The 16,450-nt window shown below is 39.4% G+C and overlaps 2 protein-coding genes across 2 annotated transcripts; one reads left to right on the top strand and one right to left on the bottom strand.

The window, feature by feature from the left end:
* The first annotated feature begins 2 nt into the window (after window positions 1–2).
* ndufs7 (NADH:ubiquinone oxidoreductase core subunit S7) lies at window positions 3–5,305 on the top strand. Its single transcript, XM_041890390.2, has 8 exons — window positions 3–74; window positions 831–867; window positions 1,226–1,294; window positions 1,386–1,506; window positions 2,022–2,201; window positions 2,317–2,363; window positions 2,648–2,736; window positions 5,063–5,305. Exons 1-8 carry the CDS (start codon window positions 59–61, stop codon window positions 5,158–5,160), a joined length of 657 nt encoding a protein of 218 aa, XP_041746324.2. The 5' UTR covers window positions 3–58; the 3' UTR covers window positions 5,161–5,305.
* Window positions 5,306–8,119: 2,814 nt separating this feature from the next.
* Window positions 8,120–12,336, bottom strand: gamt (guanidinoacetate N-methyltransferase). Its single transcript, XM_041890387.1, has 6 exons — window positions 12,054–12,336; window positions 10,437–10,582; window positions 10,280–10,343; window positions 10,098–10,165; window positions 9,421–9,531; window positions 8,120–8,398 (listed from the first exon to the last, which is right to left on the bottom strand). Exons 1-6 carry the CDS (start codon window positions 12,226–12,228, stop codon window positions 8,258–8,260), a joined length of 705 nt encoding a protein of 234 aa, XP_041746321.1. The 5' UTR covers window positions 12,229–12,336; the 3' UTR covers window positions 8,120–8,257.
* Between the last annotated feature and the right edge of the window lie 4,114 nt (window positions 12,337–16,450).

Raw genomic sequence — 16,450 nt, 5'->3', positions numbered from 1 at the left:
ATGGACAGTTCTATCACGTAACCACGGTCACTGGAAGTCTTCTCATTTTTAGCGAAAGATGGCGGCGTTGGTGGGTGAGTGAGTGATGTATTGGCTAAAATGCAAAGCTATCAAGTTACTGCGACATATCATTCTGCTAAATATCCGACTTATTTATCCCACTAACATTACAGTATTTCCTATGCCACCTGGTTTGTTGTGTCATTTTATGCTTCCACCATCGGTTGTAATCACTGACCTTTGCTACCTAGCTATAGCTAGCTAGCGTAGCTGTTATCCCTGGCAAAAATCTGAACAGAAACAACTCTGGCTAGGCTAACTAGCTATGCTAACGTTAGCTAGCTAGGGAGAAAATGTTTGTTTGTAAATAGCTAACTAGCACGCGTGGAACGTTAAATTCCTCACTCAGACGTGCAGCGTGATCAACCTCTTAGTTAATGGAAATCTAATGGCAAAAAAAATGTTAATATTTTATACAAACAAAGACTTGATACAAGTCAGTTTGGCTAAGTTACAACTAGCTAGCCATACTCGCCATATCATAAACGTCCGTTTATGTTACTCAAGAAATGAGCATTGACCTGTGCCAGTCAGTGGGGTTTCCACTAGTTACCACAGCCACAATGTCACAATAGTCTATATCGTAAAAATTCATTAAGAAAATAAAATCGCTTTTGGGTTAGGCTGTGGTAACTAGTGAAGACCTGTGCAGTATCCCCCCAGTAAATTGTGTTCGCTTAATATACGTTTAATAGAGAGTTTGGTGTGGTGTAATGATTTAGTTGTATTTGTTGACATCTTACTATGCTTTTTTTGTCTGTTCGTTGCAGTTCCTCGCCTCGCCGCGTTTCGTAACTGTTCATCAAGGTAAGGATACTTTAAAGTTTAATCTGATATTATTTAGGAACGTTTATCTGCTGTCTCTGGCAGTCTGGTTTAATTAATCACCTTATCAATTGCGTAATTTGTCCAAGACACGTCTGGCAGTTACTATAGTTCGCAACATTGAGGTTCATTCTGTTTTGGAATCACCAGTAGTCTAAATTAAATATGTTTTCCCCGTTTATCATAGTTTAGAGTATTGTGTTATTTCTGTGTAGTGCAATGCCATGTTGCTTGTGTTGATGGCCTGTCAGTCAGTCAATCAATCAACTTTATTTTATAAACCCCTTTTACATCAGCAGTTGTCAGTGCCAATCCAATATTGGTATTTTTTACCACACAGACCCATTTCAGTATTTGCGTTACAACAGAGGTCGCTATACCACATTGCTAAAAGCAACAATGCAACAAGGTAAGAGAAATCCAGTGAACATCTGAATTTGTCAATATCAACAACTGTAAAGAAGATTTGCTAGAGTACTTAATATCGTTTTTTCCTCCAGTGTGGTTCCAGTCAGAGAGAAAAGCACAGCAGTGGCTGCTGCCAAGCCAGCTGCAGTAGCAAGCAGCAAGGGAGAATATGTCATCACTAAACTGGATGATCTGGTGAACTGGGCACGCAGAGTAAGTCAGGGCTCAGATTCAATGCCACACAATATCTCTGTTTTGCAGTGGCATATGGTACATTTTAAAATGTTTTGAGTGTCAATTTGGTCTTTTATGAAAATCCAAAAGAACACTCTCCCCATCCTCCTTTACTTCTCTTTGTAATCTACTATACATGCAGTATGTGGCCAACTGGCTGTCAGTCAAATAACTGTCAAAATGATTATACTAACTACAGAGGGAAGCATAGTCTGGTCTCACTTTTTCCATATTGTGTCTCCTTTGCTGGGGGAGTATTAAGAAGTTTGCTCTGACTCCTTTAATCTGAAGTAAAAATCCAGCCAATGCCTCCACAAATAATACTACGGTCATTCCTCTAAACCGTATTCCTTGACCTCCTTTCCTTTTCACCTTTCTCAAGATGAATTGAGGATTGTTAGGAAGAGATAAGGGGAAAACATATTGACTGACTGAATTATCTTTGTTCAGTTTTTTTTGTTGATCTAATCTGTCTTTGTGTATTTCTACATTAGAGCTCCCTGTGGCCCATGACCTTTGGCCTGGCGTGCTGTGCGGTGGAGATGATGCACATGGCGGCTCCTCGCTACGACATGGACCGGTTCGGAGTGGTGTTCAGAGCCAGCCCCAGACAGGCCGACGTCATGATTGTGGCAGGCACCTTGACCAACAAGATGGCCCCCGCTCTGCGCAAGGTATTTGACAGAAGGACATGTTTCTTTGGAGAAAGGAGTTCTGCATTTGCTTGAAATCGGGTTAGTCTTTTATAGACTGTATGAATTCAACATGATGCTCATTATTTCCCTATAGGTTTATGATCAGATGCCTGAGCCAAGATACGTCATTTCCATGGGCAGGTAAAGTATTGTCCTAATATTAGGTTCAAGCAGAAAAATTTTAGTGGTTGTCTAGTTTGAAATGGATGTCATGATGTCCTTGTAACTTTTTCATTTAAGAACGCCTGATTGTTTAATGTAAAGATTACTGCCTCTACACTGCCAACCAATTGTGATTTAATACCCCACACTGTTTTAGCAATACACACACAGTGCTTTTACAGTGTCGGTTGACATTTTTCGTCTTGCATTTCATATTCAGCTGTTAGTTGAGCCACAATGTATCTTATTACTCTGTCCTTAAGCTGCGCCAATGGGGGTGGGTACTACCACTACTCTTATGCCGTGGTCAGAGGGTGTGACCGCATTGTACCAGTGGACATATACGTTCCAGGTATGTATCATTCTGTTATGTGTGTGTGTGTATATATATATATATATATATATATATATATATATATTTTTTTTACTCTTATAAAACAAATAATTATTTCTGCCTTCAGAAAGTATTCACACTCCTTGACTTGTTGTTACAGGCAGAATTTAAAATTGATTAAATTGAGATTTTGTCACGGATCTACACATAATAAATACCCTGTAATGTCAGTGGAATTATGTTTTTAGAAATGTTTACAAATTAATTAAAAATGAAAAGCTTAAATGTCTTTAGTCAATAAGTATTCAACCCTTTTGTTTTGACAAGCCTAAATAATTTAAGGAGTAAAAATGTGCTTAACAAGTCACAGAATAAGTTGCATGGACTCACTCTGTGTGCAATGTGTTTAACATACACTGCTCAAAAAAATAAAGGGAACACTTAAACAACACAATGTAACTCCAAGTCAATCACACATATGTGAAATCAAACTGTCCACTTAGGAAGCAACACTGATTGACAATAAATTTCACATGCTGTTGTGCAAATGGAATAGACAACAGGTGGGAATTATAGGCAATTAGCAAGACACCCCCAATAAAGAAGTGGTTCTGCAGGTGGTGACCACAGACCACTTCTCAGTTCCAATGCTTCCTGGCTGATGTTTTGGTCACTTTTGAATGCTGGCGGTGCTTTCACTCTAGTGGTAGCATGAGACGGAGTCTACAACCCACACAAGTGGCTCAGGTAGTGCAGCTCATCCAGGATGGCACATCAATGTGAGCTGTGGCAAGAAGGTTTGCTGTGTCTGTCAGCGTAGTGTCCAGAGCATGGAGGCGCTACCAGGAGACAGGCCAGTACATCAGGAGACGTGGAGGAGGCCGTAGGAGGGCAACAACCCAGCAGCAGGACCGCTACCTCCGCCTTTGTGCAAGGAGGAGCAGGAGGAGCACTGCCAGAGCCCTGCAAAATGACCTCCAGCAGGCCACAAATGTGCATGTGTCTGCTCAAACGGTCAGAAACAGACTCCATGAGGGTGGTATGAGGGCCCGACCTCCACAGGTGGGGGTTGTGCTTACAGCCCAACACCGTGCAGGACGTTTGGCATTTGCCAGAGAACACCAAGATTGGCAAATTCGCCACTGGCGCCCTGTGTTCTTCACAGATGAAAGCAGGTTCACACTGAGCACATGTGACAGAGTCTGGAGACGCCATGGAGAACGTTCTGCTGCCTGCAACATCCTCCAGCATGACCGGTTTGGCGGTGGGTCAGTCATGGTGTGGGGTGGCATTTCTTTGGGGGGCCGCACAGCCCTCCATGTGCTCGCCAGAGGTAGCCTGACTGCCATTAGGTACCGAGATGAGATCCTCAGACCCCTTGTGAGACCATATGCTGGTGCGGTTGGCCCTGGGTTCCTCCTAATGCAAGACATTGCTAGACCTCATGTGGCTGGAGTGTGTCAGCAGTTCCTGCAAGAGGAAGGCATTGATGCTATGGACTGGCCCGCCCGTTCCCCAGACCTGAATCCAATTGAGCACATCTGGGACATCATGTCTCGCTCCATCCACCAACGCCACGTTGCACCACAGACTATCCAGGAGTTGGCGGATGCTTTAGTCCAGGTCTGGGAGGAGATCCCTCAGGAGACCATCCGCCACCTCATCAGGAGCATGCCCAGGCGTTGTAGGGAGGTCATACAGGCACGTGGAAGCCACACACACTACTGAGCCTCATTTTGACTTGTTTTAAGGACATTACATCAAAGTTGGATCAGCCTGTAGTGTGGTTTTCCACTTTAATTTTGAGGGTGACTCCAAATTCAGACCTCCATGGGTTGATACATTTGATTTCCATTGATAAAGAAAAAAGTATTTAATAAGATTATTTAATTCATTCAGATCTAGGATGTGTTGTTTAAGTGTTCCCTTTATTTTTTTGAGCAGTGTATTTTAAAATGACTACCCCATCTCTGTACCCCACACATACAATTATCTGTTAGGTCCCTCAGTCTAGCAGTGAATTTCAAACACAGATTCAACCACAAAGACCAGTGAGGTTTTCCAATGGTTCGGAAAAATGGGCCTCCAATTGGTAGATGGGTATAAAAAAAAAAAGCAGACATTGAATATCTCTTTGATCATGGTGCAGTTATCAGTTGCAATTTGGATAGTGTCACTACAAAGATACTGGCGCCCTTCCTAAGTCAGTTGCCGGAGAGGAAGGAAACCTCTCAGGGATTTCACCATGAGGCCAATGGTGATTTTAAAACTCTGTGAAGATCATCTTATTGACCTTTTTATAAAAAACATTTGACTCAGTGGTTGTATACTTGTCCTCCCATAGGCTGCCCACCCACAGCAGAGGCCCTTCTCTACGGGACGCTACAGTTGCAAAAGAAAATAAAGAGAGAGAAGAAAATGAGGATTTGGTATCGCAAGTGAAATTATGTACGCCTCTGGCTGTTTGTAAATGTTGTATTTATGGGTGGTCTGGCCAGCCAGTAAACCGGTTGGCAATATCCTCAGGAGTCACTCTGGGTTGAGGTCTGGCTTCTCTCTGTAGAAACAATAAAGGAATTTCTTGTCATTCGTATCACTGTTCTTGGCCTTGCACAGATTATGATACTGGCAGGGATTTGATAACATTTATCAATTTTAACCATGATTGTTATGGTCATTACTATTTAGATGAAAGTAACCTCAGGTTTCTTTAGAGGTCCATTAGTAATTGTAGTGTATGTAGGTGTACTTCTTTGTTTGAAGACTATTTCTACTTGTGTGTGTATTCTGAGCCAGTAGATGGTGCACTTGGCACCCAAAAAAAGTTTAGACATTTACTTCTATTATCTCTGGGTCTACCAAAGAGAGTAGAGTCCCTGTTCGAATACTCCTAAATGCTTCCTTTCTTCCTTGAAGTAATCACTGACCTGACATATTGAGTTGGTTTAAGCATGCTTTCCTTTGCATTGCTTTGACCAATTTATGTCATGTCAGATCAGTGTTTACTTCAAGTAAATGAGGATGGTAGCTCAGCTGGTAGAGCACGGCGCTTGTAACGCCAAGGTAGTGGGTTCGATCCCCGGGACCACCCATACACAAAAATGTATGCACGCACGACTGTAAGTCGCTTTGGATAAAAGCGTCTGCTAAATGGCATATTATATTATTATATTATACGAGTATTGTCACAGGGCCAGTCTTTGGTTCTACTCACCAATACCCAATCCCAAATTGACCCCGACCCTGAATGCACTTGTGTACGTCTTAGACGATTGGAAGGTAGCAATAGGGGTACTAGTCCACCTAGCCTATCAGGAAGCAGGGTGTAGCTGTTCATATTTTATAGGAAAGTTGATAGGTGTAAACCGTTTAACATTTTTATTTGCACAAAGACGCTCCCTTTGAGTGATTTGGCACTATAAATTACATCCAATCTACATTAACATTTATTTATTTTTTCAATTGCCCTCGAACTAATTCTGCAATAAATGTAGCATGCATCATAATTACAATTATATATTTTCAGTAACTAATCTCACCAGGTTTAAGGATTTGTGGCCCCATAGTAAATGTGTATGGATTGAGTTAAATTCTTGTGCGAGATCTGCTATGAAGGTTGGCCAATATCCAATGGACCTACTGTTCTCAATTTTCTACTAAAAAAAACTTCATGGTTTGGGGTAAGTTATGAATAACACTTATCTACCAGCTGCAATGAGACCGGCAATGTGCTACGACAACTTAATGATTAACAAGTTCTAACCAGATAGTAACTTTTTTCATCTCTTTTCTTAAAGCTCCCATGCAGTCCTTTTATATGTTTAAATCAAGTCACTTTGTTTTTTTTAATGAAAATCATTTATTTCGCTGAGACTCCTTTTGCCATTGAAATGCTCAGTCTGATCGTGGGGCGTTGATACAAATTTAAATATATTTACATACACAGCCCTGATTGGCAGATAGGATCGTCTAGACTCTAGAGCCCTTAAACTCAACTCTGGACTTCAGTTCCACTGCATTTTTTCATTGTTCCCCTCTAATCAAGGACTGAGTTAGACCTTGGACACCTGGGCCCAAATTCACAAAACACTTCTTACACAAAAACTTAAGAAGCTTCTTAAGGAAAAAAATAAGAAGTTAGTAAGTGCAATTCCTCAATAATATCTTAAGATTGAATGATTTTCTTACGAACGTCTCAAATAGCGTCCTACTAATCTTCTTAAGATGTTTGTTGCTAGGCAACCGATTTAGCTAACTATCTAGCTAGCAATGGCAATCATGGTAGCATATTTTGTACTGAGATTACTGTTCTAAAACATGTTCTTAGGTTTAAAATAATAAATACTGAAACTTTCAGATGAAGTTTGTGAGTGAATTAAACATGTTCAATTGCTTTCATGAGTTTATTCTCTCACTGCCCTGAGTTTTAAAGACAAGGGTTTAGCTATCTTGGAATTAAGAACATTTCCAATAACTTTATTTTCAGGAATCAAATTATTCTTAACTTTTTGCTTAAGGATAAACATAAGAAATAGCGCAAGACATTTTTCAATATCCTTTTTGAGGAATAGCAACTTTGCTTAACTTTCTTCATAAGTCTATAGTTCAGAAAAAAATGGCAGTTAAGAAGAAATGTCTTAAGAACATTTTGTGAATCTGGGCCCAGGTGAGTGTAATTAATGATCAGGTAGAACAGAAAACCATCAGGCTCCGGTCCTTGTAGGGTAAGAGTTGAATACCCCTGCTCTAGAGCCTACCCACTTACTTCCCAAAGTAGGAGGATACATATGCAAATAAAAGATGACTGGTCATTGGTCAAAATAATCAAATCAGATTATGATATGCTGTGGGCCAAAAACTCCATCCCAGGTGAACAGGCTGAAATTCCAGGCGTTTTTCAAAAAGCTCTTACACTAAAAGGGCATTGTCATCATTTTCACAATTTCATAGTGTTATTTCAAGCTCATAGGGTGGAAATATCATTAAAAACAACAGGAAAATCACGTTTTTGACTTATTCTGCAGCTTTTTCCAAACCCTCAGGAAATAATTGTTATCTATTCAGAAGAGTGAAATATGTTAATGTAATTTGGATTCACATTCAGTCAACTGGCCAATCGAAAACGTTTCCACAGGCAGCCCAATTCTCATATGTTGCCCAATTATTGGCAAAAGATCGGATCTGATTGGTCAAAAGACCAATAATTAAATTGGATATAAGATCAGAATTGGGCTGCCTGTGTAAATGCAGCCTTAGTATTATGTAAAATATACTGCTTATTAACATTGCAATGAAGTTCAAATTTAATGCATTCTATTCTGTAACGAATTGCAAGAGGTGCAAAATTGTTTGAGGTGATACCCAAACAAATTAATTTTCACAGAATAAAATAGAGTGGACATGTTATTTAAATTGGTTTATTGTAAGATGGACATCGCTGAGTGCTTATGGATTTTTGACAGTAAACCAATGTGGCTTTTTAAAATACAGGCACTTGAGAATTAAATAAATTAAAACGTTGCAGTGGCATCAAGCCACTTCACTCTTTCAGAATGGTGGGCGTAATCATCTTGCGGAATGCATAGTATTTGCATTCGCTTGGGGGAACAATATCCATGGTTGTGGTGCTAATCTTCTCCCTATTGAAGCCAGCCTCGAGCAGGTGAGGCATCTGGGTCTCCTGAAAAATCATCATAGAAGAAATTTGCATTTTACAATCAAATCTCTATTTTTTATGTATATGGCATGTTATAGAACGGTCCAGATACTTTTTTTTATTTGCGATTTCACTTGTTTTTGAGAAAATTACCCCAACCAGCGAGTCACTTCCTCATCCTCGTTGTGCAGTACCGGGGCTATGAAAAAACATGAACAAAGGCTCCAAAAACACCCAAATACGTCCTTCTAGAAACTGAAAATCTCTCAGTATAATGATGCATGTCTTCAGATGTACACATTAACTTGTGTCATTCCAAACTTTATCCGCAACGTTATACTCCATTTTGTGCGACTCAAACTGTTTCCCCTATCCAGCTGTTCTATTCTCCATGTAGCCTGCTGCTAGAATGGACGGAGAGGTATCGCTCGAGTCGCAACAAAATGGAATATAACGTTGCGGATAAAATTCGGAATGACACAATTTCACGTGTACAACATCTGAAGACCAGCATCATTATACTTATCGCTTTTCCGTTTCTAAAAGGACGTATTTGGGTGTTTTTGGTGCCTTTGTTAATTATTTTTTTTCAGCGGCCCGGTACTGCATAACGAGGATGAAGAAGTGTCTGGGCTCGTCTATAACATGCTATTTACATAAAACATTTAGATTTGGTTGCAAAAATAAAATAAAAAATGTTAGAACTGTAGCTACGGACAGACCAAATGAGCAGAATACAACACACACATAGTAACTGCACATGAATGAAAAAAATTGGTTAATAATGAACATCAGACCAAACAAAATTCAGGGCCACACTTTAAATTACGTTATACCACAGTAATGATCAGCGGTATAACGTCACATAAGCAATTACACTGTACCAGACTTGTACTGGAAGTGCAGTACTATCTGAGATAAGGACAGAATACATGCAAAGAAATTAAATGTGTCCTGCCCCCTGCCCGAGAGGGCACATGTGTACCCAAGCACCTCACAGAGAGATTAGGTGTTGTTGATCATTGACTGGCTGAGAGCCGGCTCACCTGGAACATCTTGTCAATGTTGTCATATTTGGACTTGAGAAGTTCACCCCAAGAGGTCAGGTTGCAGTAGGTGAGGACACCACCGGACTTCAGCAGCCTATGGGCATGGCCCTATAGAGACACAATTCAACAATTGTATTATAATGGAAACGTCATTGTGGCACAATAGGCAATGTTTGTAACAAGTGATAGGAATCAGATTCCATTAAGAAATATCTCATTCCATTTTGATTAATTTGTTTATTAATTCATTAATTTGGTGGGTGCTTATATTTGTTCTATTTCACATGTACAAGTGTGTATTAATACACATATGTGAATTGGAAATGTGCTTTTTGCATATCCCAACTCCCCCTCGAAGAGTGTGCAATGGCGACTGGAGCAATTAGGGTTAAGGGCCTTGCTCAAGGGCACATCAACAGTTTATTTTCACCTTGACGGCTCTGGGATTCGAACTAGCAACCTTTCGGTTACTAGCCCAACACTAAGCTACCTGTCACCTTAGACATCTGCCATATGTTTGCGTTGGATACAGCTACGATATCATATATAATACCAAACATTTGTGTGTTTTATAGTCTTTAATACAGGAGAAATCTCCATTCCGCTGTTGGTTCTGGTGCTTTTGCTAATATATTCGTAATGTGCGGTCTTTGTCATAGAAGTGCTGTACTTACCTTGATGAAGTCAAACTGGTGAGTGTGCCATGTGTCTTCTGACAGAGGGTATGTGTCGTACAGAATGCCTTTGATAGAAGAGGCATTATTAGAATTACATAGTTATGTGTCTGAAGCAATTTACTTGCTGAAGAATACAAAGATACAATGGATACACCAATAGAATGTATTTTGAAACTTACCATCAAAGTGGTTGTCAGGCAGGCCACCCACTACCTGTTCCCACAGTCCTTTGAGGGGCACAATCTATGAGTGGAGAATAATTTAGGTACATTTTATTCACATTAAATGAGGGGAAAAGTGTAAATAGAACCTAATGTGAAGTTGAAGATGTCTCACTTTATGTGGCTGAGCCTTGGCCCACTCCTGCAATCTCGCAAACACTCCATCATTGCACTCAATGATCCAGTGCTCCTCGATGGGGAAGGACTCAACTTTAGTTGCGGCGATGGCCATGCCAAATCCAATCTCCAGAACCCGTCCACCTGTGGGAGAAAGCAGAACAAGCATCTCAATTGGTGTTTAAGTTTATGAATCTACCTGTATCAAGACTTGGTTTCAAATACGTGTATTTGTTATTTAAATATTTGTTCTTTGTATTTGAGTATTTTAAAACACATAGCCCAAAACAAGTACTTTTATTTGAATGGTTATTTGTAAAAAAAAAAACAAATAGTCGACCAAATTTGTATTTGAAAGTATTTTCAAATACTTATTTCTAATACTTATTTCAAATTCCTTGGTTAAATGCTTACCAATTTGTAAGTCGCTCTGGATAAGAGCGTCTGCTAAATGACGTAAATGTAAAAATGTAGTGTATTTGATTGTGTATTTGAGTATTTTCAAATACTTTCCAAGTGCATTTCCAACTACATTCCAATATTCAACTACTTACTTTTTCCAAAAAAGGTTACCTGACTACTTGCTTTGAAATGTAATTGAAATACTGAAATGGTATTTGAATCCAGGTCTAACCTGTATTGAAGTATTTCCAATGCTGTGGCACCTTTCATGAAAAGCAAACTATTTTTGTTTATTTGAGAGACCCCTCTGAGAACCACAGTATAGACATGTAAGGAATGTTTGGGGGAAAGCAGGAGGTGGTGGCACGTGATAGAAAGGCCACTTCAAGGATTTCCACAGAGTAGTCTTTCAGTGAAGTGTAAAAATAGATTATAGAAAAATACGATTTGGTTTTGCATTGGCCTATACTCTTATCAGGTTTATACTCTGCTACTACTTTGTTGTCAAATTGCCACCAAATAATAGTATTTTCCAATATAAAGCAATATGAAGAAAGTACAATACAATTTTTACTAAAACTCGATGGACTGCATTCCTACTACATGCAGAAACATGTGCGCTATGGTGACATGAATGCGCAAACAACTCCAAAATTTAACGCAACTTTTACGTGCAAAACGTTGAATTCTAAACATGAAAGTTCGAGATCTGTGCACGTATTGTCAGCAATAAAAAGTCAAATCAGTGATCAACAGTTGTAGTTATAAAACGTATTGAATGGCATGTCGTCATAAATTATTGGCACGGTTCACTTGGCACGGTTCCATGGGTAGAGTAACACCTGCTGCAACCATGCTTTTAAACTCCACTAGCACGTGCATTGGGTGAAACAACTCAGAAATCATATAAAAAGCAATGCATTTGTTTCATAAACTTTTTTCAATAGCCTAATTGCTGATTTATTGATAATCTGTTTTGACTATATTACAGCTCTGAATTAAGTGTAGGCCTAGCCTATGATTAGGCTATAGGCAAATGGGCTGTCCTTTATTTATTATTTATTTATTTCACACATTTGTAAGAAAAAATAATTACAATAATGTAAAAGGTTATTATAGAACTATAAATTATCAAAGAGTAACGAAATTGATTACTATCTAGTGGTCCCAGTGCGTTCATGGGAACCACCAGCTTGCACATTGTGCGTTGTACCTTTTGAGGAGGCTACAGTTGCCAGCGAGTGCATGTACGGGGTCTCCCAACGTTCCATAACAGGCTTGCCCAAAATCTCTAGATGAGTGTCGGTCTCATTGTAACCAGCACTAGCGTCGTGCCAACCAGCTTTGCAGTCTTCTCCCTTGGAAAATATGGGTTGTGCCGTGGTCATTTTGGTGATAGTTATTCTCTAATCGCTGGGGGATAGACGGTTGCTGTTTCCACGTCGTGGCAGAGGAAAGTGAGATTTTGCGGCGGCGGGGATTTATATGGGTCAGAAGTGCTGACTCTACAAGACGTTTTGGCAATGTCGACGAGGCGTACCACTGCTGGTCAATAGGTGGCATTCCAAGTCGGGGTCACTGATGTCCTTAGTGTGCAAAACTGAGAGAAAAAAACATTGCATTGTATTTTCATAATCGTGGCATATTACGGTCTGTTTTACAGCATTGCATTGTGCCCTAGTTTAGTCTAGATTATTCGATCATTTTAGTTATCCCACCAGGGGGACATTTATTTGGTCTTGTGCTTTAAAAAACAGCTACATAAAACATAAAAGCACAGAATAATACACAATACACTTCATTTGAAAGTGCGATGGGCTACATATTTAAAACTATAACTATGTCTTTAACAACATTATACTGACCGGAACTAATTTTGCCTTTCAGTGGAGCAGGCAGAGAGAGGTCTGCAATAATTAAATTGTATCTACCAGCAGTTTTCACAGCAATCCCCATTGCCATCATCATTTTTTCTCCTAACTTTCACATAAGTTTCAAGTTTTATTAGACTTAAGTACAGGACACACATGGTATACACCGTCCAACGAAGTGCTTACTTGCAGGTTCCTTCTTGACAATGCAACAATAAGAATAATATAAGATAAGAATACAAACATAAAGTAAATGGCTCAGTAGAATATAATACATATTTTAGCATAAGTATAATACAGGAAGGCACAATTTATAGTCCAATATTTACACTTGTTTTGGAGAAGGGGGGATTGGGGGCCATGTTTAAATTGTGCAGTATTTAACGTTAGCTATTATAATAAGAGTCTGGTAGTAGCAGTTATGATGTGTGTGTGTGTATGGATGGATGTGTGTACTGAATGTCTGTGTGGGTGTGTGCATGTGTGCTAAGGTGCGGAGAATCAGAGCAGGTGGTCAGTCCAGTTCATGTGTTCAGCTGTCTTATGGCTTGTAGATAGAAACAGTCTCTGAGCCTGTTGGTATCAGACCTCATGCTCCTATACCGTCTACCCGACGGTAGGGGAGTGAACAAATCATTGGGAGTGAATAATCATCGGTGGGAGTCTTTAGGCTGCCATTGACTAACACTGAGAAAAACGTATTGTAAACACCTAAACATAAACCAGTCCCCTGAAGTCCAGACCGGAGATATTATATGGATTGTAAATAGAATAGTTAGGCCTACATAGGCACGTAGGCAGGTAGTTACAGTGAAGGTTTACATTATTATTATAATTGTTAGACTAGCTAATACTTATAGGCCTAACTGTATACCTGTTTGTGTTGTGTGTGTGTGTCAATTACTACTAAATTAATTCAAAACACTGATCACTGTCTAAAATGGAACACAAGTAATGTGAAAATTATGTTTAAAATGGCAATGCCCAAACAATGTTGGTGGTCCTCTGTAGCTCAATTGGTAGAGCATGGCACTTGTAACGCCAGGGTAGTGGGTTCGATCCCGGGACCACCCATACGTAAAAATGTATGCACACATGACTGTAAGTCGCTTTGGATAAAAGCGTCTGCTAAATGGCTTATTATTGAATTGCAATTTTTGGTTTCATAAAGTTTAGTGATAAATGATATTGAATTGTAGCCCTTTTCCTGCTTTGCCTTTCATTGCAATGTTCCAGTCTACAACTGCAGTTGTCAATTCCATGTCAACAAATGATGTATACAGATGAAGTCGGAAGTTTACATACACCTTAGCAAAATACATTTAAACTCAGTTTTTCACAATTCCTGACATTTAATCCTAGTAAAAATTCCCTGTCTTAGGTCAGTTAGGATCACCACTTTATTTTAAGAATGTGAAATGTCAGAAGAATAGTAGAGAGAATTATTTATTTCAGCTTTTATTTCTTTCATCACATTCCTAGTGGGTCAGAAGTTTACATACACTCAATTAGTATTTGGTAGCATTGCCTTTAAATTGTTTAACTTGGGTCAAATGTTTTGGGTAGCCTTCCACAAGCTTCCCACAATAAGTTGGGTGAATTTTGGCCCATTCTTCCTGACAGAGCTGGTGTAACTGAGTCAGGTTTGTAGGCCTCCTTGCTCGCACACGCTTTTTCAGTTCTGCCCACACATTTTCTATAGGATTGAGGTCAGGGCTTTGTGATGGCCACTCCAATACCTTGACTTTGTTGTCCTTAAGCCATTTTGCCACAACTTTGGAAGTATGCTAGGGGTCATTGTCCATTTGGAAGACCCATTTGCGACCAAGCTTTAACTTCTCACTAACTTTAAGCATCAGTTGTCAGAGCACCTTACCGATCACTGCACCTGTACACAGCCCATCTGAAATTAGCCCGCCCAACTACCTCATCCCTATATTGTTATTTATTTTGCTCATTTGTACCCCAGTATCTCTATTTGCACATCATCTCTTGCACATCTATCATTCCAGTGTTAATACTAATTGTAATTATTTTGCACTATAGCCTATTTTATTGCCTTACCTCCATAACTTGCTAAATTTGCACACTGTATATTATATGTATTTCTGTTGTATTTTTGACTTTGTTTTGTTTTACCCCATATGTAACTCCGTGTTGTTGTTTTTATCGCACTGCTTTGCTTTATCTTGGCCAGGTCGCAGTTGTAAATGAGAACTTGTTCTCAACTGGTTTACCTGGTTAAATAAAGGTGAAATAAAAAATAAATAAAATAAAAAATGAGATGTTGCTTCAATATATCCACATAATTTTCCTTCCTCATGATGCCATCTATTTTGTGAAGTGCACCAATCCCTCCTACAGCAAAACACCCCCACAGCATGATGCTGCCACCCCCGTGCTTCACGGTTGGGATGGTGTTCTTCGGCTTGTAAGCAACCCCCTTTTTCCTCCGAACATAACGATGGTCATTATGGCCAAACAGTTCTATTTTTGTTTCATCAGACCAGAGGACATTTCTCCAAAAAGTACGATCTTTGTCCCCATGTGCAGTTGCAAACCGTAGTCTGGCTTTTTTATGGCGGTTTTGGAGCAGTGGCTTCTTCCTTGCTGAGCGGCCTTTCAGGTTATGTCGATATAGGTCTCGTTTTACTGTGGATATAGATACTTTTCTACCTGTTTCCTCCAGCATCTTCACAAGGTCCTTTGCTGTTGTTCTGGGATTGATTTGCACTTTTCGCACCAAAGTACGTTAATCTCTAGGAGACAGAACACGTCTCCTTCCTGAGCAGTATGACGGCTGCGTGGTCCCATGGTGTTTATACTTGCATAGTATTGTTTGTACAGATGAACATGGTACCTTCAGGCGTTTGGAAATTGCTCCCAAGGATGAAGCAGACTTGTGGAGGTCTTAAATTTTTCTTATGAGGTCTTGGCTGATTACTTTTGATTGTCCCAAGATGTCAAGCAAAGAGGCACTGAGTTTGAAGGTAGGCCTTGAAATACATCCACAGGTACACCTCCAATTGACTCAAATGATGTAAATTAGCCTATCAGAAGCTTATAAGGCCATGACATCATTTTCTGGAATTTTCCAAGCTGTTTAAAGGCACAGTCAACTAAGTGTATGTAAACTTCTGACCCACTGGAATTGTGATACAGTGAATTATAAGTGAAATAATCCGTCTGTAAACAATTGTTGGAAAAATAACTTGTGTCATGCACAAAGTAGATGTCCTAACCGACTTGCCAAAACTATAGTTTGTTAACAATACATTTGTGGAGTGGTTGAAAAACGAGTTGTAATGACTCCAACCTAAGTGTATGTAAACTTCCGACTTCAACTGTATATACACTAGATAATTTATAAGGGCCGCTGTGTCGAAGCCACCGTGCCTCCTCCCTCACCTGGTAAAACATTTTTTGGAAGCTATAGAAATGCATTTATTCATGTCTACATTAAGCCGCATGTATTATATTACAGACACCTTAATACATACTTTTACATTATATTATGTGAGCTAAACATACAAATAAAAAATGAAAAAATATATTAAAACATTTTCCTTAAAATATATATATTTTTTGATTACTAATGTTACAAAATGACTTAAATACATGTCATTTTGACCTTGAAACGTTTAATTGAAATACTGTAGAATTCCATTCATTCCTATGGAGGACTGCTCCTACTGGGAAGTACCAATATGGCCGACCGGTGGCTTCAAAGCCTCTCAAA

The sequence above is a fragment of the Coregonus clupeaformis genome, chromosome 11 (genome assembly GCF_020615455.1).
Source record: "Coregonus clupeaformis isolate EN_2021a chromosome 11, ASM2061545v1, whole genome shotgun sequence".
NCBI classification, from domain to species: domain Eukaryota; kingdom Metazoa; phylum Chordata; class Actinopteri; order Salmoniformes; family Salmonidae; genus Coregonus; species Coregonus clupeaformis.
The sequence above is the reverse complement of the archived record's forward strand: the minus strand, read 5'-3'. Positions and strand labels throughout refer to the sequence as shown.